Source organism: Pteropus alecto, unplaced genomic scaffold, assembly GCF_000325575.1.
Source record: "Pteropus alecto unplaced genomic scaffold, ASM32557v1 scaffold71, whole genome shotgun sequence".
Taxonomy (NCBI): Eukaryota; Metazoa; Chordata; class Mammalia; order Chiroptera; family Pteropodidae; genus Pteropus; species Pteropus alecto.
Genome location: NW_006433024.1, coordinates 20,353,564 through 20,377,644, shown reverse-complemented (window position 1 = coordinate 20,377,644; position 24,081 = coordinate 20,353,564). Strand labels below are relative to the sequence as shown.

Below are 24,081 nucleotides of genomic sequence, written 5' to 3'. Positions count from 1 at the left end.
TACGTTGTAATAGATCGAAACCTTAAAATGGATGCAAACAAAATTTTATTTCATGTGGTACTCTTTCATATGCTTTTACCTCTTCTACCGATACAAATGTAAGTTGCCTTAAACTGCTACCCTTTCTATTTTAACCTACCTTTTTTACCCCACATTTCCTCCTAGGAGACACTAATTGACTTTGCCTTAACCCCTACGGATATCTGGGCCCTGTGGCATGATGCTGAGAACCAAACACTTGTGAAATACATCAATTTTGAACAGTATGTATCACTTACCTCTGTCATCTGCCTTACCCCAAGCAGTTTCATACTATGAATACATGAGAGCTTTTTTATGTAGAAACAAAGTCAAAGGTTTGCATTTAAAGGATACAGCCCTGGGTTTGCCTATTGCTAACTGTTTTCTGAAACATCTTTTGCGTTTTGTATTATTTTTTACCTTTTAGTTTTATGACAAAATGAGGAATCTTGGGGATAGAATGAGATAAAATACTGTATTTCTTGGGAGAGATGGCACGTATCCAAAATACTTCTAACCTGGGAGGGTTATTTTTTGCTTCTAAGAAAAGACAATTTCTGATAACCACAAAGTCCAAAAGACACTGCAGCCACTTTGGATTCTCAGTTTCTTCATCAAAAGATGAAAAGCAGATTGCAGAAGTACAGTGCTTCTCAAACTTTTTTAAAAACAGGAAACCTTTTTCTTCAAAAGATAATGAACTCTTGTATAACCAAACTAGTGTTTAATAAGTATGAAATTATAACATAATTTAATGTGTTGATAATTTCTAAGTATTAGATATATTTGGTATGTGATATTTTTAATTTATATGATACCAGTTTAAATTTTTTAATAGTCACAAAATACATTTTTAAAGCCAATTTTGAATCAAACACTTGTGTAACCTCTGAAATACCTGTGCAGGATTCCCTGGGATATAGCTCGATGTGCCTGGAACTAAATCAATTGAATCTTAGGGGTCCCTGATAACCCTGTATTCTAGAATAGAGTTCTGGAATGCTTGCCTCACAGATTGACCCTGAGCAGCCACACCTCAGAAAATCTGAGCGGACTCCTGATAGATGGCATTCAAACAAAATAGTAAAAAAACAAAGAATCTGGGGTTAGATGAGAGTTTGAATCCTGGTTATGCAACTTACTAGTTATGAGATACCTTAAGCTTCACTTTCCACATCTGTGAAATGGGGTTAATACATCCTTCAAAGTTATAAGGCATACATGAATAGTAACTAGAACTGTACCTAATATAACATCTAGTATATAGTAAATGCAGAATAAAAATTAGCTATTATAGATTTGGGTTTGGAGTTTTAATTTCAGAAAGGTAACTTAAAACTGGTAAGAGCACTTCTATAAAAGCAGACTCTTCTAAGAATAAGTTTCTTTTTTCTGAAACATTTTTAATAGAATTGATCAAGCAGTCATTGCAGAGGTTCAGGGATGAGGCCCTCCCTGCCCAGATACTGCCAACAGCATAAGCTTCGTCTTTATCATTTTTGTGTAGACTGATGGACTTTTTTTGTCTGTAGTAATGTTGCAGGTCAGTGGAATCCGGTTTTTATGCAGCCTCTGCCTGGGGAAGAAATCGTTATCAGAGATGATCAGGAACCCAGAGTAAGCAATGCTAAAGTCTTATACATAAGGAGATGATTTGCCCTGATCATTAGTTTGAGAGGAACCGGTTGTATTAGAACTTTTTTGCTACAGATGAAAGAAACCCACCTCAAATTGACTTAAGCTTAAAATGAGTACGTATTGGCTTGTGCAGCTGAGAAGTACAGAGTTACTTGGCTTCAGCCATGGCTGGACAGTGCTTTTAGAGCTTGATCTGTCTTCTGTCTGTATTCTGCTTTCTCCTTGTTGGGTTTACTCTCAGGCAGGCTTCCTGAGCCTGTGCATTCTGTGAATGTGAAGCAACCCCAGAGGAAAGAGAGCATCTCTGTCCCAGGTCCTGAAATAGACACCCACTGGCCTACTTGAGTCATGTGCTAATTCCTGACACTCACTTTGATCAGAAGAAATAGACTAGTCTGGCTTGTCATGGGAAACATGTCCAGCCTGGGCCTGGCTCTTGTGGAGGGTGGTGAAGTCAGTTGTGGAGGAGTGGTTCCCCAGAGAAAGATAAGGGATTCATTAGTAAAAGAAGGGGAAGTGGATTCTGGGCAGGCACAAACACTAGTTGTCCACTATAATAACCATGTTGGTACATGCATATAAACTAGAAATAAGGTAAATTCTGATAGAGCTATATGCTATGAAGGAAATAACTTTAAAAGGTAATGCAATAGAGAGCAAAACAGGTCAGTCTGTTTTCCAGGGATACTCTCAGGAAAAATGGAAGAAAAAGTGTTCAGTTGATACCTTATTCTTAAAATAAGATTAAAAATTATGGGCTGTGGGTCTCAAACAGAGACTCTTAATTGGATTGGAAATCCCACTTTCCAGATCTGAAATTGAATATTGCTATGTTTTTAATCGCAAAAGTTTATTGGCACTTCACTTTTGTCTAAAAGCCAAAATCATATGCTGATTATTAAAATCCTTGTTTTTCTCCTTCATCTTAGTCATTTTATCATCCCCCAGAACCTGAGTAGAAGGAAGGAAACCTGAATGAAGATTAGTCTCAGGTTTGCTACTTATTGGCAAATCTGGTTTATGAAATTTGGTCAAAGTAATTAGGCAATGTGAGATTATTCATCTTTTTCTCTCTACTTCATTTCCCCACTTGAGAGCTTATTGCACTTTTTCATTTTTCTTGGTTCATTTTCTTTAATATGTGAGCCATAGAACGAAGTGGATGGTGTAGAAAGCAGTTTAGTTTAATTGTTCTCTTACCAGTGCATATTGCCAGTAACCTAGATCCACCTCTTCCATTTAAGATTGTGTTCACTTAAGCAATGCCCAAACCTGTGTGGAATTTTTGTAAGAGTTTATTTGAGCCAAATAGATGCCTGGGAACAAGGTTTCAAATGCTCCTGAGAATAACAGTTTTGCATTTGAGATTAAGGAAGAGTACGTGGAGGCGAGAGAAGCAAGTCAGGGATTGGATTGCAGGATAGTTACCAAGATTATGTGCTCTGTAGAGCGTGGTTACAGCTTATTTCTAAAGTGTGTTAACCTAGATGCACAGGAACAATGGACAGTTTATTAAGGCAAAGTTAAACCTTTTACTAATGAAGTTCTATGCCTAGGGCGTGACTACTCACTGCAACCTGCCCAGTCAGGAATTTATGATCAGTCCCCCTGTGAGGTTATCTTCCATAGAATCCCTTTTTTCATCCACAGTTGGGATTTGACAATCTGTTTTCCAGTAGAACCCAGTGAGGCAGTCCCTGAGAAGCACTCCGTTTTAAGAATAGTATATCTAGCCGTCTTTATGTTCAGTGTGACAATGTAGATTTGCTCTACTACTTGTTATTGCTCACATGTAGAGAGGCCATGTTCATCTACTAGAAACTCAACTTTGAAGCTAACGTGTTGAATTCTTTCTTCAAATTTTTCAAAATTGTATCTTTTTAGAATGACATTAATTTTTATTTTTAACGTCCTAACAGGAGATGTATTTGCGGAATCTATTTACCCCAGGACAATTCATAACTGCAGCTTTATGTAAAGCTTTACAGGTTGGTGAGAGAATAATGTTTATTCAAGACTATCTCTTTTAAAAAAAAAAAAAGACTTATTATTATTGTTGTATAATTACTGGTTACTATTAATTTTTGTTTTGCATATACTAAACACTAAATGTATTTTTGCAGTTGCATAACATTTTTAGGATTTTTTACAGTTACCATTTATAAATGTGTTTATAAATACTATTATAATTTTTATAAATGTTCTTTCCATTAAGCAAGACTGCCAGTTGGGACGTAGGATGAGAACTTTCCCAGTGACTAGTGAAGCATGCCAGTAGTAAAAAGAGAAACTTGTGCCTACCCTGTTATAAAAAGATATCTTTTCATGCTACGTATAATCTCTATACTTGAAAGAAATTTAAAATATTTTCTGGTTAGTTTTGGTGGTGCTTTGTTTTTAACCCTTTTGTTAGTACAATGAAGATCTAATTAGCTCAGGTTCAAGAAAACTAAAAATCTTAGCTTCAAAATCACATGGTTTAAGACATGCTTATAACTTTTAAAAGGATTCTTTAAAGAATAATCACTCTAGAATTGAAAAATGCCTTAGAATCTCCTGATCTGACCTCCCACTACAAAGCAGAGATATTTTCTGTGGCTTCTCTAAAAGAAAACTGTTCAGTTTCTAGATGTCTCTGTGTCCAATGAAGAGTTTCTCACTAGCTCTTGCGAATTATTGTTCCCAAATTGTGTCATTTAAAAGTTCTTCTCAGTATTGGATGAAATTTAACTCCCATCCTTTTGGTGGCTTCTTTGTTTGGGAGCTTTCTGGAACATGTCTCTCTAATATAAAGCAACTCTTCAGATATTTTAAGACTCTCTTAATATACTGTCTTTCTCCAGACTAAATACACCCAGTTCTGTAACTTTCAGGTAATATAGTTTCTAGACCCCGGACTTTTCTTTTAGGTATATTCTCGAAAATCTATTTCATGTTTTCTTTCTAAAAAAAACTTCAGAATGACATGGTCACTTTGTCCTATGGTGTTTTTTCTTTCATCTCATCAGCACTTTTTCCTTTTTAACAATAATCAAATGTATGATACTATTTCTCTTGCTATCTCTTGCACAGTGAGACATTAAATTATCTGTAAGACATTAATCAGATGCTTTCCTTTTGCAGAATTATTCCCAGTAGTGAGCACCCCCATCACTCCTTTAGCTTACCTCTGTGCCAGTTTCAGGATGTATATATTTAGTATCGTCTTACAGCTTTCTTCTGGCTAAGCAATAGCTGTTCTGTTTCTTTTTGCTTTTTGTAATGATTCAAATGTGCCCAATTCCATTATTGAATTGAAAGAATCCATAATTCCTTTATATTTGTGGATTTCTGTAGTTACTCTGGTCTATGTAAACTTTTTCAAACTTGCTATACTTTCACTTACAGAAATTATATGGACAGCGTCAGGGCTAAATGTGTATTCTGCACATGTACAGTCTCTCTTGGATTGTTGTCTGTTGCCTCAATGCCTTCTAAAACTAGAGTATTTTTCATTCAGTTTTGGGTATTATATAATCCACTCACATTTCTCCTTTAAATTTAGATTTTCTGTCGAGGAACTGAGAGGAATTTAGACCTTTCCTGGAGTGAACTAAAGAAAGAAGTTACTTTAGCTGTTGAAAGTGAGGTGAGTTTGGGTAAAGGAAGAATATATTCTTCCATTTTGATGTTGGCAGGTTGATACTGAGGAACTGTTAAATTATTCACTGGAACTTGTTAGTAGGAAGTATAAATGTTTAAACCTTTTATTTAGAGAACTAGATACCTATTTATATAGTCTATGGCTTATAATGCATATGTATCATTAAATATTAAAGGAATATTCATTGACTGTAGCTTAGTAAAATACTAGACTGTCATGTTTTGGGGGTAGAAAGATTTTAAATGGTATCAAGTTTTGTTTTGTTTTATTTTCTTTGCCAGCTCCAAGGAAGTGTAACAGAGTATGAATTTTCCCAGGAAGAGTTTCGAAATTTACAACGGGAATTCTGGTGCAAGTTTTATGCCTGCTGTCTTCAGTATCAAGAAGCCCTCTCTCATCCTCTTGCCCTACTTTTGAATCCACACACAAATATGGTGTGCCTGCTGAAAAAAGTAAGGGAATGGAAGCATACAGAAAAACTTTAGACAGTTCACTGGGTCTTTCATAATGCTAGTCTGTTGTATGTTGCAGTTAGCTTTTAGGACTTTGTTTTGTTTTTGGTTTTTTTCCTAAAATTATAGTTTATTTGTATTTAGATAGTTTCTGCATCATTTATACCTTTTTGCATTTTAGTTATCTCTTGTACAGAAGTGATTTCAAACTTAAGATTTAAGAGTTAAAAGAATAGCACAAAGAACTTCTGTATTCCCAGATGTACCATTTGTTAACTGTCATGTGCTTTTCTTCTTTCAATAATTTTTTTCCTGAACCACTTGAGAGTTAATTATAGACATTGTGCCCCATCGACATTATATATTTTAGCATATATCAAAGATCAAGGATATTCTTATATAACCACAGCACAATTTAACAATCAGGCAACTTGATTGACATATACAGTTCATATTCATATTTTACCAGTTGTGCCTATAATTTTTTTCTTGATCTAGGATCTAGTCCAAGAACTTGCATATGTTTATTTGTCATGTTTCTTTAGCTAAATCAAGAACTGTCGTCTGCCTTTCTTTGTCTTTCACGACATAAACATGTTTTGAAGACTATATCTGTTTTTTAGAGTGTCTCTTAATTTGGATTGTCTGATGTTTCCTCGTGATAAGATTTGGTTCATAATTTTATACCTTTAAACATTCACTGAAAAGAATATAACTGGAAGATTTGTTTTTCCAGGGGTACCTGTCTTTCTTTGTGCCTTCCTCCTTAGTGGATCATTTGTATCTCCTGCCTGATGAGAGCCTTTTGACAGAGGATGAGACGACTATATCTGATGGTAATAGTTATTATGTCCATATTTAATCCCTGTTCTATATGAACCCTATGTTTTATTTCAAATAGATGCAAAAAACATTGCTTGCCACTGTGACCTTTCCTGATCAGGTCACATTGTAGATATTTTAAGGAAAACTTAAAAGGCCTAAGCATCTCCAAGACCTCACATAGGTCCTTGGCATTTAATTATTACTACTTTATATTAGCATAATATTAATCAGCTCTTCATTGGCTTGAGACATGTTAACTTTCTCTCACAGATGTGGATGTTGCTCGGGATGTCATATGTCTTATAAAATGCCTTCGGCTGATTGGAGAGTCAGTGACTATGGATATGTCAGTAATGATGGAGATGAGCTGTTACAACCTACAGTCTCCAGAAAAAGCTGCAGAACAGATTCTGGAAGATTTGATCACTACTGATGTGTAAGGAGAATTTAGGGTAAAGTGCATTTCCTAATGGAAATTTAGCAATTTTTAGTGCCCAAGTCAGGTTTTTCATGTACATTCAAGTATGTACAAAGTAGTGGCTTAAAGTTATAGGGAGTTGCCCTTATTCTAAATAGACGTTTTTGGCTTTTAAACATAAAATGTAACACATGAATTCAGGTCTGAAAACAGACTCATAAATTATAGTCTAGCTAGTAACTATTAACTGACCTATAAATTCTAAAGCACAAAAGTATTTTTCTCACATTCATATTGTCATTTGTTGAAAAAATGAGGGGAAATTTAATACATGGAGTGAAAGTATGTTATATGTCAGAGTGATTATCTCCACTCCTTTGTTATGTGGCTAGTTTTCCTGTTTCATAGAGCATTTAGCTTTCAGGACTTGTATGGTTTGTCTGATGTGGTCTTGGTAGTAATAGGAATTTTCTGCTTGCCCTTATAGAGAAAATGTAATGGAGGACATTTGTAGTAAACTTCAGGAAATTAGGAACCCAGTCCATGCCATTGGGCTTCTCATACGGGAAATGGATTATGAAACAGAAGTGGAAATGGAAAAGGGCTTTAATCCAGGTAAATGACAACAACAAAGATGTCTAAGATTTCTAAAAATCTGATAAATTTAACTTTTTTTTTTTTTTTTTGTAAATTACAGCCCAGCCTTTGAATGTTCGAATGAATCTTTCCCAGCTTTATGGGAGTAGCACGGCAGGGTATATTGTGTGCAGAGGCGTGTGTAAAATTGCCAGTACTCGCTTCCTCATCTGCCGAGACCTTTTGATCTTGCAGCAGCTATTAATGAGGCTAGGAGATGCAGTAAGTACTACTCAAGGGAAAACTTGTGAAATCTGAAACTTGGTGTAACCCTAAGGCACATAACGGAAAGTCAGCTCTACCAGCACAGAGACTTTTGACTTTGTTCACTGCTCTGTCCCCCATGCTTGGCCCTTAGTAGGTGCTCTATAAATAGTTGTTGAATTAGGAATGAGTAAGCATCGTAATCCGAAATTATAAATCAAGAACATAGGTGAAGCAGATTGTCTCACTATTATCTTTTAGTGGTGGGAAATGTTCGCAAATTGTCTCTCCCAAAATTGAGTATTATTGGTACTATTTTGGATATGATAGCTGTGGAGGAGAGAATAAAGAAAAGAACTTCTCTCTTTCTGCAGTACAGGATTTACCCGAAGCGCAGTTTTGAGATTGGGGAGTTTGTCATTAGGGTTCTCCCAATGCCATTCTGTGCTTCCTTTTCCATCCTGTTCTTCTTAAGTTGCCAGACTAAAGACTGTACACCAGACATCCTGCAGTCCTTGTCTCCCACCCTGCTGGATGTTCCATGCTCAAAAATTACCTTTCTGCCCACAGCCAGAAGTCCTTTTGTCTCTTCATCAGGAATCTCTTCTGAGCCTGACAAGCAATCTGATTAAACTATTTCATGTTAGTATGTAAAGGTCTTTGGAGTTCCCGGAGATACTGATCCTTTTTAAATCAGGATTTATTAACTCAGATACATTGTTTATGGTACAATTTCAGGTGAAAATAAGGAAAAACATTTAGGAAGATTATTTGCTTAGGGCCACCAGGGAGCAACAGGACTTTTCCTGGAAGTCCATCACTTAGGGCAGCCCTTATTAAGTTCTTTTCAGTCTTAATAGATTCTTCCATTTCTTTAGTGTTTTTTGGATTTTTTAATTATAATCTTTGTCATTTTTTCCTAAACACAGAAGTAATAGAAATTCATTGTAGACTTTTTGTCTATAAGCCTTTACATGTAAGCAAAAAGAAAATAGAAATTCATTTGTAGCTTTCTACACAGTGATAACCACTATTTATGTTTTGGTGTACACCCTTGTTTTCTGTGCAAGTCATTTTTTGTTTTATTTATAAAATTAGTATACGTTATGTGTATTTTTTTTGTAATCTGGTGGTTTTTATTCCACCTTACAAATTTCATCAGCATTTTCATATTATTACATGTTCTTCTGTAACGTTACTTTTAATTGTTATCTAGTACAATTTTAATTCAGTCTCATTTCTGGCCATCCAGATTGTTGCCAGTTTTTCCTTTATAGCTATAACTTTATACCTTTGATGATATCTCTAGGATAGGTCTAAGAACTAGAATTAATTGGTCACAGGCGTAATTTTTAAGGCTTTTAGTAGTAGTGCCAAATTTTCCTCAAATGGTCATACTTATTTTTACTCAAGACCAGAAAGACTTAGATTTCTCTTTTTCTCTTCTTCAGTTCTGAATCCACAGATTTAATAAAAGTTAAGCATTTTAAGGTTTTTTTCCCCCACCATCAGCTTCCATGACTTGGTGAGCTGTTTTTGATTATTTTTATACTTACTGCTTGGGTAGATATTTTTGCCACCTGCTACCCCAAAATGTAATAGATGCGTTGCTTATATTTATGTATACATGTTGCTTTTTTATATGCCCTTTGTATTTATGATTATATTTTGTCTCCATCTAAACTGTAAGAGTTATTACTAATTGCTGTTTACTGTCTCACCCACCCACCTGTTACATGTAGGTGATTTTGGGAGTCGGTCAGCTTTTTCAAGCTCAGCAAGACCTACTACATCGAACAGCTCCCCTACTCTTATCTTATTACCTCATTAAGTGGGGAAGTCAGTGCTTGGCAACTGATGTTCCAGTTGACACACTGTGAGTTTATTTTTTTTTTCGTTGTCTTGTAAGAAAAAAATTATAAACATTATGCTGTCACATATTTTGTCTTTAAAACTCAGAGAGCTTTTAGATGCTTCATTTTCTAAAGGTCAAAGGCAACTTACAAGAATGAAAATGACAACTGTGTATTATTATATATTATATATGTGTGTGTATGACATAAAGATAAATCCTGTTGAAGGCAAAATGATAAAATGAGGTCGGAGGGAAAATTAGGCCACACACAAAACATTGTACTAGTTATTAAAGGGAAACTAAGATTCTTTATAACCAAAAGAAGAAAAAATTCAACACAGGATTCACATTTTCAATCAAATAAACCATCGTTTTCTCTGACAAGATAAAATCTAAGAAATTTCTGCTCTGGCTTTTCATTGAAGGATCACTGAGTAATATTGAGGGCAACAATCTAAACTATAACTATTCTGGATTTTTTCATGATTTGAATAGAGTTTTCATGTTCAGTTTGCTAATTACAATAACAGTGTTCTTGTAATTACAATAACAGTTTGCTAATTACAATAACAGTGTTCTTGATAGGATAACTTGGTTGAAGTGATATTTGGCAGAGGAGAAGTTATTAAGCTGTTTTTTTCCCTTTTCTCACAGGGAGTCTAATCTCCAACACTTATCAGTACTGGAACTAACTGACTCTGGTGCTTTAATGGCAAATAAGTTTGGTAAGGATTGGATTGTGTATGCATTTGATTTTAAATGTGGCACTTATTGCATATTCACTGAACGGGTCTTTTGCCATCTTTGCTATAAAAAGTTTGGCTAGGTGCTGCTGTCACTGTGAGAGGGTGTAAGTAAGCTGTGGCCTTAGACCCCTGGTTGTGACAAGGGGTCTTGTGAAACTGTAGTCCCGGTGAGACATAAATGAAAGATGTTGTGTGTATGTGTATTCACACTGCTGCCTTTTGGTTGTATATTGATACTCCACTGATAAATTTAACAAAATCCCTTTTTAAATTTACTTTACGGTAGCTTTTGTAATCTCGTATAATCAGCAGATATTCAGAAGCAGCCCCGCTCCTGCTTGAGAACCGTTCTGGAGAATTCGTTTTGTGTTGTTGTGGCATAACACTTGGACACTTGGGACTGTACTTATTGTCAACACTTTGTAGGGAAGATATATAAGAGACTAGTGAAATGACTGCAGTGTTGATTTAAGTGGCTTTTTTTATTGCATTGATATAGTACTTTACAGTTTACAAACTGCTTTTATTTTTATTGCCATTTATACCAATGATGCATTTTATATTTTGAAATAATAAATGTTCTTTGTTATGGGCATAAAATGAATTTGTAGACTGTCTTAATTGAAAATCGATATTACTATCACAAGTCGGTGATTGTTATAACTTTTTCTTTTTAAGTATCTTGCCCTCAGACAATTGTGGAATTATTCTTCCAAGAAGTTGCCAGAAAACACATTATATCTCATCTCTTCTCTCAACCAAAGGCACCTCTGAGCCAAACTGGGTTGAATTGGCCTGAGATGATTACTGCAATTACCAATTATTTATTGCAGCTCTTGTATCCTTTTATTTAAAAGCCACTAGAAAGGTTTCTTCTATCTAAATAGTCTAAGGCAGGGGTCCCCAACCCCCAGACCATGGACTGGTACCAGTCCATAGCCTGATAGGAACTAGGCCACACAATAGAAGGTGAGCGGCGGGCTGGCAAGCGAAGCTTCTCTGTATTTGCAGCCGCTCCCCAGCACTAGCATCACTGCCTCAGCTCCACCTCAGATCATCAGGCTTTAGATTCTCATAGGAGCACCAGTCCCTGGTGCCAGAAAGGTTGGGGATCACTGGTCTAAGGCTCTTCTTCTGCTTTCATAGTGAAGATTTTTAGCGAGGTTGGGTCCTTATCCCCCAATAAGAGATAATATTTATTTTCAAAAATGATCCCAATTTTTGGGTTTTTTTTTTTGCTCAGGAGTTGAGCCACATTTTATTGGTGTGCACACATTTAATACCTAGTTCTCTTTTAAAGCATATATTCATCAAGTGTATTTGAATGGCTCTGTATGCTAGAGACTGTGTTAGATGCTGGGTGTTCACTAGTACCAACAGCAGTCTCATACAATTTATCAGCTAGAATTAGAAATGACCACCTAGGGATGAAATACATGATTTATCTCGTAGTTAATAATTGAGTTCTAATTTAGGTGAGTAGGATCCTAGTATATGACCTTTTCATTATCTTTGTCTAGTATTAAAGTTACATAGTTATGTCAAAAGAATATGTGCTCTGCCACCTTATCTGTACCTTTTTTTAAAATTAAGCCATTTCATGGAGTTTGACTACCCAATGTGGATGTTTAAGCTTTGCTTGAAAAGTAAAAAATCTCCTTAACTAGTGACTAGATGGCCTAGCAATCCCGGTTGCCTCTTTCTAGAATGTTTGATGGGAAATTGTCAGTATATACAATTGCAGGTGAGTACTATCGAATATTTCAGATTTTTTATTTTTGTAAAGAATGGAATTTCTGGAATTTTTTTCTTTGTAAATATTACCTTTATTTTAATTGTGCTGATAATAAGAACCATAATAATTTATAAATGATTGCACCAAAAGATACTCCAGAGATTATCTCTACTTCCATCTTTATGATATCATTCCTAATACAATTTTTTCTGAAAGAGCCCCTTTTTAAAATAATCTCTATTAAGTTCTCTTTGTAGTAAAACAAATATACCATTGTCTTCATATTAATCTTTTACTGGAATCTAGTCATTAAAGCAGTAAATACCAAAATTGAAAAGGTAGAAAATTGCTAAGGTAGAAAGCCTTTGTGTGTTTACATGTGTTATTGTTATTGGGGTCCTGTTTGCTTTCTTAAAATGTCTCATAGGCTAATAGGAGAATTGATTCATGGGATTAGGTTTTACTCTCCAGGCGATTTCAGGAAATTCAACTTTTGTATTGATTGGCCACTATCTTCTCTCCCTCTGTGAAGAACTTGGAAATGAGTATCTCCTTTCCTTAAACAGTATTTATTTTCTTAATCAGAAAGCACCTTTTATATCTTTAAGGATTATATTCAACTGCTACATCCCTGGTGTCAAGTCAATGTTGGTTCCTGTCGATTTATGCTGGGACGATGTTACCTGGTTACAGGAGAGGGACAAAAGGTAAACTGCATTTGAGTGATGAACAAACTTTAGTGCAAGGAGAACATTTAGTTTCCACCTAACTAGGTGGGAGGGGATGCATAGAATCCTTTAGATAAGGATAAAGAAGATTACGAGTGCCATAGAGGGCCACTATATACCTGTGCGGACTGTTCGGCTTTATGTACTTTACAGAATAGTTAGGACAGAGGAAGATATAAAGAAAACAATAAAGCCTTCCTTCCCTTGTGCAAATGTTTTTAGGGATACATTTTTGTAAATAAAATTTATTTCTCAATTATATGTTCATTATACCTTTTTTTTAATGCTGCTGTTTTCCCCATTAAACAATCTCATACTTACCACTCAAATTCTACAAATGTTAACATATTGCTGTAGTTGCTTTATTGTGTATTTGTCCATCAGTTATTAAAGTTTATTTCTTAATAGCATTTAAGTTTAAAAGTAAGATAAAATAAATATTAAGTAATGCATCAGATAGAATTTAGAATGGCAGAACTTGTGAATATAGTCAGCAGTCTTAAACAATTTGGGGTGGGTTTTTTTGGCTTTCCCTCGTACATAGGTACCTAGAATTAGAACAATCCACTATAAGTCACTTTGCGTTTTTTTATTTTCCAGGCTCTGGAATGTTTCTGCCAGGCAGCATCTGAAGTGGGCAAAGAGGAATTCTTGGATCGCTTGATCCGGTCAGAGGATGGGGAGGTCGTGTCCACCCCTAGGCTGCAGTATTATGATAAGGTGCCTTATGTCATGGTTTGGCCCTTCTTCCCCCACCCTATGTAGAACTGTATCTGAAATGTATTACTTAGGTATTTTTGGAGAATAATATAGAAATTTAATTGTTCCCTGAACTTCCAACTAAAGAGAAAATGAATTTGCCTAGAGAAATTAAAGAAACATATTTTAATTAAATTTGATAAGTGTTTTTAACTTGAACGAAGTACGCTTCGTGATATAATTTTATTAGCCCAGTCATCGTTAGAATTTTATTACTTAGTATTAGTCTCGCCGCTATCTCAAAGAGTTAACATGTGATGTTTATGTGGCCTTAGTTCATGCTTTGGCCCTCGGGTGGGTGACCCTTCTGACCCTTCCACCGACCAGTCTTTCCTCTGGTAACTCAGCTGTAACGATAGTGGCCTTTCTACCATCTCCTGCAAGCCAGGCACATACCTTTTTTCCTTTGGGACCTTTCTTTCTGCTGTTCCCTCAGCCTGGAATAGTCTTCTTCCGGATAGGCAGGTTTGTTACACCCTCATTTCATTCAGGTCACTGCTCATGTGTCACCTCCTCAGCAAGTTCCTCCCTGCCTCACCTGTGTGGAATAACTCTGTGCTCACACTCTCGTGCCTGCTTGTTCTCTCTCCCATAGGTACACACATGCAGACTGAGGCATGGTTTTCAATCTCCTTGCCCCCCTTATTCTTCTTTATAATATTTGGCTGTTCTTGATACTGTATTTTTAAGTATCTACGTGTTATTTGTTATCTGGATTTCCCTCCCAAAAGTAATTGCAACCAAGGGCTGTTCATTGCTTGTTAAAGAGATGAATGAATTTATACTAAAGTAGATTTGTAGCTCTTAATAACTTTCTACCATTCTACTAATGAGAAAATTATTTTGAATTCTAAAGATTTTTAATAGGAGGCCAGATAGATTTGAAGGATCAATAAATCCCCTGGAATTATGTGCAAAATATTTTGTTTTGTTTTTTCTGTAGAGAGGCTTGATGGCTTTCATTAGAAGAAAGTTACTGATTTAGCATTCAAAAAAGTTAAGAATCACTGCTCCAGTAGACGCCACAGTGGGGCTTGGAAAGAAAATACTAGAATTCTCGCTTCCAGAAATAAATCAAGATGTGCTAATGTTTAATATAAGGATTGACTCTGGTGCCTTTAGTTGGTCCTTTTACCATGTGGTCACTTATCATTTAGTCTCAAGTTAGGCATCTGTGGGAAGAGTGAGTGTGCCACAGCTAGCGGCAGTGGTGCATAGTGGCACCCTCGTCATTTGATTTCATTAGGTTACGTTTGCCTGATTAAATCGATTACACATTATATTGCTTAATCTTCATGAAAATCACCTTTACAATATGGACGTGGCTTTTAAAATGTTTGCAATGAAGCCAGATTGAAGATTATAATAACAAAGGAAGTACAACCAAATGAAGAAAATTTAGGGCTAACACTTCTGCCTTTGACACAGGCTCTTCATCAGCCATGTTGCAAGGTAAAAACAGTGACAGTCTATAATCAGATCTGACAAGAATCAGCCAGAAACAATTGAACTTTTCAGGAATGCTATTTTAAAATCTAAGTAAGTATACCTTGAATTGAAATGTCAATTCAAGATAGTACAAAACCATGAAAATTATCAAGACATTTAGCATCCTAATCACGTGTGGTGGAGTATAAATCGGTTACAGCCACTTTGGGAAACTGTCAGTATCTGGTAGCTCCAGTCATACTCTATGACTGAGTAACTGCAGCTCTAAATATATCTAGACAGACAGACATACTAACCAAAAGAGCTATGTGATTATGTTCCAAGCAGCATATTCATAAAAGTCATGTACGAGAAACAACTCAAGTGTTCATTAACAGAATGGATCAATGAATTATGGTATATTTTTTCAATGAAATGAATTGCTGCATGTAATAACATAGATCAGTCTTTCAAACATGTCAAGCAAAAGAAGGCAGAACATACCATAAGGTTGTTTCCATGAAATTAAAAACAAAACTATTAAAAGTCAGTAGTGGCTGGAGGAAGTAACATGAGGGCTTTGGTGTGCTGATATATTATCTTAACTTGGGTTCTGGGAACATGAATATGTTTACTTTGTGAACAGCCAACAAGCTATATACTTAGGATTTATTTACATTTCTAAGTATATGTTATACTTCAATGAAAAGTATAACCTTAAAAAAAAACAAACTAAGCATCCAGAACAAAAAAAGGATGTTTTTGTACTGTGAATAAAGAAAAGAAAGCAAATAATAAGTACTAATAAATATAATGTTAAGCTATTTTTATCCTTCATTCTTTATAAATTTATATTTTGAGTGTGTTATACACATATTAGAGAATGTGTGTGTATAAATGTGCACGTAAGGAGGAGTATTACACAGACGTTGTTAATAGAGTGGACAATTTAAAAAGTTTGAAGAGCGCTGTTCCGTGTTGTATTAGAAATGAGTTGTATCAAACATTAATGTATATTTTTTAGGGTTTTTATAAGGCAGTGGTGTTAATTTATTTACTAGGCTTTAAATTCATCTGTGACCTAAACAGCAATAGGAAAAGTTAGTAGTGAAATTGTCTTTGTTCCTTCATTCAACAAGTACTTACTGAGAGCCTATTATATCCTGAACACTGAGGATAGAGCTGAGAACAGAAAAGACCAATAGAAAGTTTTTACAACAAGCCTGTTATTGAACAGTAGAATCTAAAGGAAAATCTTAAATATTGACCAGATAATCCTGTTCATCTTGTTAGCACTTTTGATTTAATCTTGACTTTGCCAAGTTATCTAATTGATTTAAAGTTATATTTCAATTTGAAGTGCACTAGCATATTAATTTTAATGGAAATTTCTTTTATTTCTCTTTAGGTTTTACGTCTGCTAGATGTTATTGGTTTGCCTGAACTGGTTATTCAGTTGGCTACATCAGCAATTACTGAAGCAGGCGATGACTGGAAAAGTCAGGTAAGAACTAACTATAATCTAGTTCTTTCTCTTGAGGTTTGTCATGGATGTGATATTTTAATTTCAGTTGTCCTTTTTCTCCATATTTTTGATACTTTAGGCTACTTTAAGGACATGCATTTTCAAACATCATTTGGATTTGGGTCACAATAGCGAAGCGTATGAGGCCTTAACCCAAATTCCTGATTCCAGCAGGTAGGTAGTCAGCCTCAGTCTTTTAGAGAAGGCAATTTGCCAACCCTATTTAATCCACTAAGACAGTTCACCCTCGTGTCCCTTTTTTCCTCTTAGGCAGTTGGATTGTTTACGACAGCTGGTAGTGGTTCTCTGTGAACGCTCTCAGCTCCAGGATCTTGTAGAGTTTCCCTATGTGAATCTGCATAATGAGGTAATTTTATTTCTCCCCTGATGACCGGACACAACTATGGTGCTTGTCCTGATAGTTTCTAACTTTGATATCTGATTGCTTCCCCTTCCTTAGGTTGTGGGAATAATTGAATCACGTGCCAGAGCTGTAGACCTTATGACTCATAATTACTATGAGCTTCTATATGCCTTTCACATCTATCGCCACAATTACCGAAAGGGTAAGCAGTTGAAACCAACAGTTATACTTGGAGTCAACCTTATCAGTTTAATCATGTTTTACAAAAATATTGTGTTTGACCTATGTAATTTTTACCTTATTTTTACCATTGGACAAGTGTTCTCTACAAGCATTTGGGGAAATTATGTTTAAGGGCAAGATAAGCTTTGTCCTTTTGAAGATTACATGTTAACATTAAAGATACGTGCTTTCATTCTAGAACATTCTTGAAGCATTTCCAGTGAGATGGCATTATACATATATCATTTATCTGATTTTATTTGTTTTATTTTATTTTATTTTTTTAGGCAAGGAAACCATTGATTGACCTCACAGATTGCAAGGACCTTGTCAGTTTACAATCCCTTATTTTTTTTTTACGCCTACAGCACTTGGTCTTCCTAGGCGGTCTCCCATCCAAGTACTAACCAAGCCCGACCCTGCTTAGCTTCCAAGATCAGACGGGATCAGGCTTGTTCAGGATAGCATGGCCATAGACTCATTTATCTGATTATAAAAGAAACTTTTTCTGTACAGGCATCTTGCATTCTTGTGGCTGGTTTTTGAGTTCCTGTGCCATTTTGCATTGACCTCTTCTTCCTTACTTATTTTTGCTAATCCTTTTGAGAGTAAGTTGCAGACATCAGGACTCAATGCAGAAATACTTCCCATGTGTCTCCTAAGGACGTTTTTTTATATAATCTCAGTACAATTATCAAATTAATGAAATGTAACGAATTTTGTGAATTAAATGTACATGTAGTGCTATAATCTAATGTGCTGCTCTTACTTAAACTGTGCCAATTGTCATAACGATTTTTATTTAATAGTACGTTCCTCACTACTTTCCTTACTCTCTGATCTAGAATCATGTACTGCATTTATTCATCATAGTCTCTTTTAATCTGAATCACTTCTTTTAGCCTTACTTTCCCTTTAAGGACACTGATAGTTTTGAAGACTATAGTCCAGTCATTTTTGTAGACTATATTTTAATTGGAATTTCTATGATGACCAAAGTCTTTATCAGAACAGCTAAAACGAAAGAATTGCATGTCTGTGTTAAGATCATACTTTACAAGATAAGCATTGTAGTCCCTTTTGGAACGTCTAACATTTTTATACCATTTTCACTCAGAATTTTTCATTAGATTTCTTGCTAATTTTCATTGGAAAAAATGGATGGAAATAATTTGTAGGCATGTTCTTAATATTCCTAATGGCTGAACATGTTTGCACATTTTTTATTTTCTTGACTCATACAGGAAGGGAAATACAGGTTAAAGATCTCCCACTGTTTGCTTCCACAATAACAACATCCATTACATCAGTCTGTTTAATACCAGTTTAGCTAGATTAATGTCCAGGTCTTTCTTGAGCAAGGCTGTTTTTCTAACAAAATGTCTTACATATTGCAGGCATTCAAAAATATTGATTGGAATGAAAATAGTTTCTTTTGAAAACTGAAAGAGAATTTTTAAATGCTATTTAGTTTCTGGAGTCCCATGCTGTCTCAAAAAAATATTTTTTTCAACCTGTGTAAAGCATTATAAAAATAAGAGTGTGTTCTTGAGCAGAACATGCCAACATTTCTTGGTCTCAGAATCCTGGCTGGGGATAAATGACAGTTTGGCTGAGACTAGCTCTCTAAGCTAATCTTCTGTCCTGTCTGGAAATGTAGTACCTAAAAGTCAAAACTAACATTTTACATGATTTTTTAAAAATTGTGGTAAAGTATATATAGCATTAACTTTACTATCTTAACCATTTTTAAGTGTTCAGTAGGGTTAAGTAATTGGTGTTACTGTTTAACCAATCTCCAGACCTCTTTTCATCTTGCAAAACAGAAACTCTATACTCATTAAACAACATCCCATTGTTTTTTTAATCTTGTGTTAAAACATAAGTTGATAATTTATTACCCGTAGTAAACAATATGCTACTTTTTTAAACAAGAGTTATTAGCATTCAGAAACCAGTTTTTTTAAGTGTGGTAAAATACACATAACATTTACCCCCTTAACTGTTTTTAAGTATACAGTTCAGTAGTGTTAATTAAGTATATCCACATTATTATGCAACCAATCCCCCCAATTTTTTCATCTTGCCAAACTGAAACTCTATACTCATTAAACAATTCTTCATTCCCCTCTCCCCCAGCCCTTGGCAACCACCGCCATTCTACTTTCTGTCTCTATGAATTTGGCTACTGGAATCATACAGTATTTTTGTGTGTGTGACTGGCTTATTTCACTTAGCATAATGTCTTCAAGGATCATCCATGTTGTAGCATGTCAGAATTTCCTTCCCTTTTAAGACTCCCACTGTATAGTATTCCATTGTATACATATATCACATTTTATTTATCCATCAATGGGCACTTGGGTTCCCGCCATATTTTGGCCATTATGCATATTGCTGCTGTGAACAAAGGTGTACAACTATCTTTTCAAGATCTTGCTTTCAATTTTGTGACGTATATACCTAAAAATGGAATTACTGGATCATAAGGTAATTACATTTTTGATTTTTTGAGGAACTGCCATACTGTTTTCTATAGTGGCTGCACCAATTTACATTCTGTCCAGCAGTGCACAAGGGTTCCAGTTTTTTTACATCCTTACTAATGTGATTTTCTGTGGCTTTAAGTTAAACTCAATTTTGTTTTAAATTTTAATTTAAATTTGATAAGTAAAGCAAATTCTGTGTCTCTAAAGAAACACATTTTTGTAATTTTAATGTCTGATTTATTGTTGCCTCATAGCTGGCACAGTGATGTTTGAGTACGGAATGCGTCTTGGCAGAGAGGTTCGAACTCTCCGGGGACTTGAGAAGCAAGGCAACTGTTACCTGGCTGCTATTAATTGTTTACGACTTATTCGTCCAGAATATGCGTGGATTGTGCAGCCAGCATCTGGTGCAGTGGTATGAAAACTTTCCATTTTGGAATCTGAAGATCATTTATTTGATTTGGTCTTTTCAAAACTATTACCTCATTTTGCTTCATTTCATTTAAAATTTCTACTGGGGTATTGTGAACTTAATCCCTTTTCGCAGTAATTCAGTTGTTATATATTACTACCCCTTTAGTTCCCAAGTTTAGAATTATTGTAAGAACAAGTATTGCTGAGTGGTTTTGGAGTTAGATTAGACTAACTTCAGGTAAATAAATCTTTTGTTGTCCAGTTATCCTTTTGCATAAAATAGGGATGATTGGAATAATGTCTACCTTATAGGAATGTTTGGGTATTAAATGAAGTAATACATATAGAAATTGCTTAGACCAGTGACAGTGCCTGGCCTACAAAAAGTGCTCAATAAATGGTAGTAGCTGCTTTTACTTCATTTATTTCTGTAAATTCAGTCTACAATTACTTTTTTAAAGGACATGCACTTGGAATTAATTTTTCCTGTTGTGCTGATGGGGTTATATATGCCCAGCTGCTTATATTCAGTAGTTCTTGCATTTCCTAGGCTGTTTCCCAGGGTTATGGGTGGAGACTATAACTCTGGAACCAAGGAAGATCAGGTGGTTTATATGGAGATCAAATCTATGTTCCTGGACTCAGTAGCATGTTATAGCCAAGTGAGCCAGCTTGGCACAAACTCCATTTCTTTGTCTGCTAGTTACAGTAGCTTTGTAAGAAAAGCTGTGCTAGTTGAAATAAACATGGTTTATATTGAGAGAATTTAAGCATGGATGCGCTGGATCACAGTTAATGACATCAGAAATAAAATACTAAGTTTTCACAAATGGGTTGTTTGTATTTTTAGTATGATCGCCCCGGAGCATCCCCTAAGAGGAATCATGATGGAGAATGCACAGCTGCCCCAAGTGAGTTGGGGTCTCATACTGATCTTGGCTGGACAGTAATTATATTGTGGTATTATAGTAGTAGTATTTATATTTATATATTTAGTATTTATATTATATATATTGTAGCGTACTACATATTATATACATATTGCAGTTATTGTAAAAATATTGCAAAATTCCTTTGTGGTGTATTTTCAATATTTTAATCTGCTAAAGGTTGGTCATTTCATAGCCTTTTGAAAATTTTGGCTGTATGAGACATGAAATGCTTTTTAAAAGTGTTTTTATTGCTTGTTGTATTTAAATCAGCTTAGTACCAAAACTTCTGTTTAATCAGGTTCCTTTGATATTACCACAGAGGCATGATAACCCTTTCTTAAAGAGTCTGGGCTCTAGAGCTGGACACTCCTGGTTTTAGTTCTGCCTCTCACATTGGGCATGTTCCTTTTTTGCTGGTAGAGATAACAATATTTCACGGTCATGAGAGTTAAGTGACATTATATGTAAAGTACCGAGTAAACACCTCCCCAACTGCAGCTATTGTTATTAGAGCACTGTTTTGACTTGACTCAGCTGTACATGTAAAGCAGGGATGTTGCTTTATTTTTTAAGTGAGGTTTTATTGAACCTTCTGTTTTCTCCCCATCTTCATGCCTTTGGAAATTAAATTGAATGTTCCTTAATGTTTAAGGGAAATTGACAAGTCGAGTTAGTCTAATTGGTGCTTCTTTTGTACTTTTAAAATTGAAAATGTTTGTCTTTGGCTTATAGCAAATCGGCAGATTGAAATCCTAGAACTGGCAGATATTCGCCTCACTTTGGCTCAGCATGATCCATCAGCAGTTGCAGTTGCAGGTAACAGTTCAGTCTGTCAGTACCAGCAGCATATTTTAGGGTCAGGTAGTGGACCTAGGATGCTAGACGGGTATAAAGCATGTCATTGTTATTCTGAGGTATTCATTAACAAGCCATCTTTGGGGTCTTTGGTCTCATTGGCATAGACCGCTGGTTGCACTAAATAGCACTTTTCTGTTTCCACAGGAAGTTCATCAGCAGAAGAGATGGTCACTCTCTTGGTTCAAGCTGGCCTTTTCGACACTGCCATATCGCTCTGTCAGACTTTTAAGCTTCCCTTAACACCAATCTTTGAGGGACTTGCTTTCAAGTATGTATGACGTTGTCTTTTATGGTCTTAATTTACTAATGCAGAAATAACTGTTGCTTAGTGTGTAGCAGTGGTCACATGAGCCAGTACCCTGTAAACCAGTTGTTCTTTAAAGAAGTGTTTTTCTTTAGTCAATACAAAGATTTTTTGTTTCTTTAGTTGATCGTGATTTTTTAAATCTTGATTTCTAGCTTCTATTGAGAAATCAGAAGACCTGGCATTGACCCACATTCCCAAATGACAGTAGATAACCTAGGTTAAGTAGTAGTGTCCATTTTAGACAAGGCACATGTTTCTTCAGTCCTTTAGAACATCTTTTGGCTTCCATAAGCATTATTTAAAAATCCTCTGTATTGAAGTTACTTTAAACTTAAATAATAGTCAAATAGTTTGCGAATTGAAAATATTTTTTAAACTTTCAGAATTTTTTATCATCAGTTTTCTCTTTGAAATAAATTATCTCTTAATATTTATCGATGGCCTTGTGGGTCATTCAGTCGTGAGGCTCTGAGGGGAGGGAAGAGCCAGTGCCCCAGTAGTGAATTTGGCAATAGACTAGAGCTAAAGTTGTCTTATCTCTAGTTTTAGTAACAAAATAAGGTGGTGCTTTTCAGCAAATTAGTTTATTTTGTATGTGGAACTTTTTTTTTGGCAGATGCATCAAATTGCAGTTTGGAGGAGAGACAGCACAAGCAGAAGCCTGGGCCTGGCTAGCAGCCAATCAGCTCTCATCCATCATCACCACGAAGGAGTCCAGGTACAGCCTTGGTGTTTGCCCGACCCTCCAGATACTTCCCTGGTGCACCCAGTTAGTGTCTGCCTGTCTGTACTTTAGTGTGTTTGGTATCCTCCTCTAACAACCCTCAGTAAACTTCCCTTCCTTGAATTGCATTTACAATTTGTATTATGCAGCTTAGCACTTTAGAAATGTAGCATTTTACAGTTTGGGAGTCTTTCAACCTCAGTATTGTTCGTATTTTGGAAATTTGGAACAAGGAAGATAAGTGAATTGTATGGTCAAGTTATATATGCAGTTAGTGGGAGAGAAATATAAGAGCCTAAGTCATTTAGTTTTTCTCTAGTACTACCCTTAAGTCGCATTGACCCTAGTAATATTACTTGCCATTTAGCTATATTATCAATTCAGTTGTGAACCTCTGCAATTTTTTTCCTTGTAAATATGTGCTTTGAATGGTACTGTAAATACCTGTTAAGAATCTGGAACTCATTAGTCCTTTCTGCTTTTATCAAGTGCTACAGATGAAGCATGGCGACTACTATCAGCTTACCTGGAAAGGTACAAAGTCCAAAACAACTTATACCACCACTGTGTAATCAACAAGCTTTTGTCTCATGGAGTACCTCTGCCAAATTGGCTTATAAACAGTTATAAGGTAAGTGGTATCTTCACTTGTAGAGACTAAGAAGCTGATCTTTATCATTCAGAATAACCTCATAAGATGATTAAAAAGAAAAAAAGAGTGATCTATGGACATACACTTTGGGCAGCTTCTCAATCATAGCTAAAAACAAAACAGTTTGACTTCAGTTCCACATGAAGTACCAGGTGATTAGATTTTAAGATCTGCAGGTTAGTAAGTTAATGTCTGCTTGTGCCCTCACTGAACAATGAGTATATATTTAGAACAATGAGTATATGCATGACACAGTATTTACTATACATTACTCAAGAAATTCACAGGAGTGGGTGGAGTAGTTTTCAAATAAGTTATAACAGTGTTTCTTTCAGTTTTTGTCAAAATTGGGTTTTTGGATTGCTTGCATTACAATTATTTGGGTAATGGGCTTTTTCAAAATACAGATTATTGTGCCTCGTCCCGCACTTACAGAATCAAAGTATCAGATCTAGGACCGGGATCTATTTTTTAACAAGCACTTAATTTGATTTGATGCACTCAGG

At 35.5% G+C, this 24,081-nt stretch overlaps 1 protein-coding gene and 1 pseudogene across 1 annotated transcript in view; one reads left to right on the top strand and one right to left on the bottom strand.

The window, feature by feature from the left end:
- The window catches only part of NUP160 (nucleoporin 160), a 55,850-nt gene that overhangs the window by 28,715 nt on the left and 3,054 nt on the right, over positions 1 to 24,081 (top strand). Inside the window, exons 10-34 of the mRNA XM_015586357.2 lie at positions 166 to 263; positions 1,554 to 1,638; positions 3,579 to 3,647; positions 5,204 to 5,287; positions 5,584 to 5,754; positions 6,491 to 6,590; positions 6,850 to 7,015; positions 7,485 to 7,612; positions 7,695 to 7,855; positions 9,580 to 9,713; positions 10,347 to 10,417; positions 11,117 to 11,276; positions 12,113 to 12,182; positions 12,782 to 12,880; positions 13,502 to 13,621; positions 16,497 to 16,592; positions 16,693 to 16,787; positions 16,884 to 16,980; positions 17,074 to 17,179; positions 19,943 to 20,103; positions 20,953 to 21,013; positions 21,767 to 21,850; positions 22,037 to 22,160; positions 22,816 to 22,917; positions 23,413 to 23,554. Coding sequence (XP_015441843.2) covers positions 166 to 263; positions 1,554 to 1,638; positions 3,579 to 3,647; positions 5,204 to 5,287; positions 5,584 to 5,754; positions 6,491 to 6,590; positions 6,850 to 7,015; positions 7,485 to 7,612; positions 7,695 to 7,855; positions 9,580 to 9,713; positions 10,347 to 10,417; positions 11,117 to 11,276; positions 12,113 to 12,182; positions 12,782 to 12,880; positions 13,502 to 13,621; positions 16,497 to 16,592; positions 16,693 to 16,787; positions 16,884 to 16,980; positions 17,074 to 17,179; positions 19,943 to 20,103; positions 20,953 to 21,013; positions 21,767 to 21,850; positions 22,037 to 22,160; positions 22,816 to 22,917; positions 23,413 to 23,554 — 2,784 coding nt within the window. The remainder of the gene's footprint in view (positions 1 to 165; positions 264 to 1,553; positions 1,639 to 3,578; positions 3,648 to 5,203; positions 5,288 to 5,583; positions 5,755 to 6,490; positions 6,591 to 6,849; positions 7,016 to 7,484; positions 7,613 to 7,694; positions 7,856 to 9,579; positions 9,714 to 10,346; positions 10,418 to 11,116; positions 11,277 to 12,112; positions 12,183 to 12,781; positions 12,881 to 13,501; positions 13,622 to 16,496; positions 16,593 to 16,692; positions 16,788 to 16,883; positions 16,981 to 17,073; positions 17,180 to 19,942; positions 20,104 to 20,952; positions 21,014 to 21,766; positions 21,851 to 22,036; positions 22,161 to 22,815; positions 22,918 to 23,412; positions 23,555 to 24,081) is intronic.
- Positions 17,559 to 17,677, bottom strand: LOC112476745 (annotated as a pseudogene).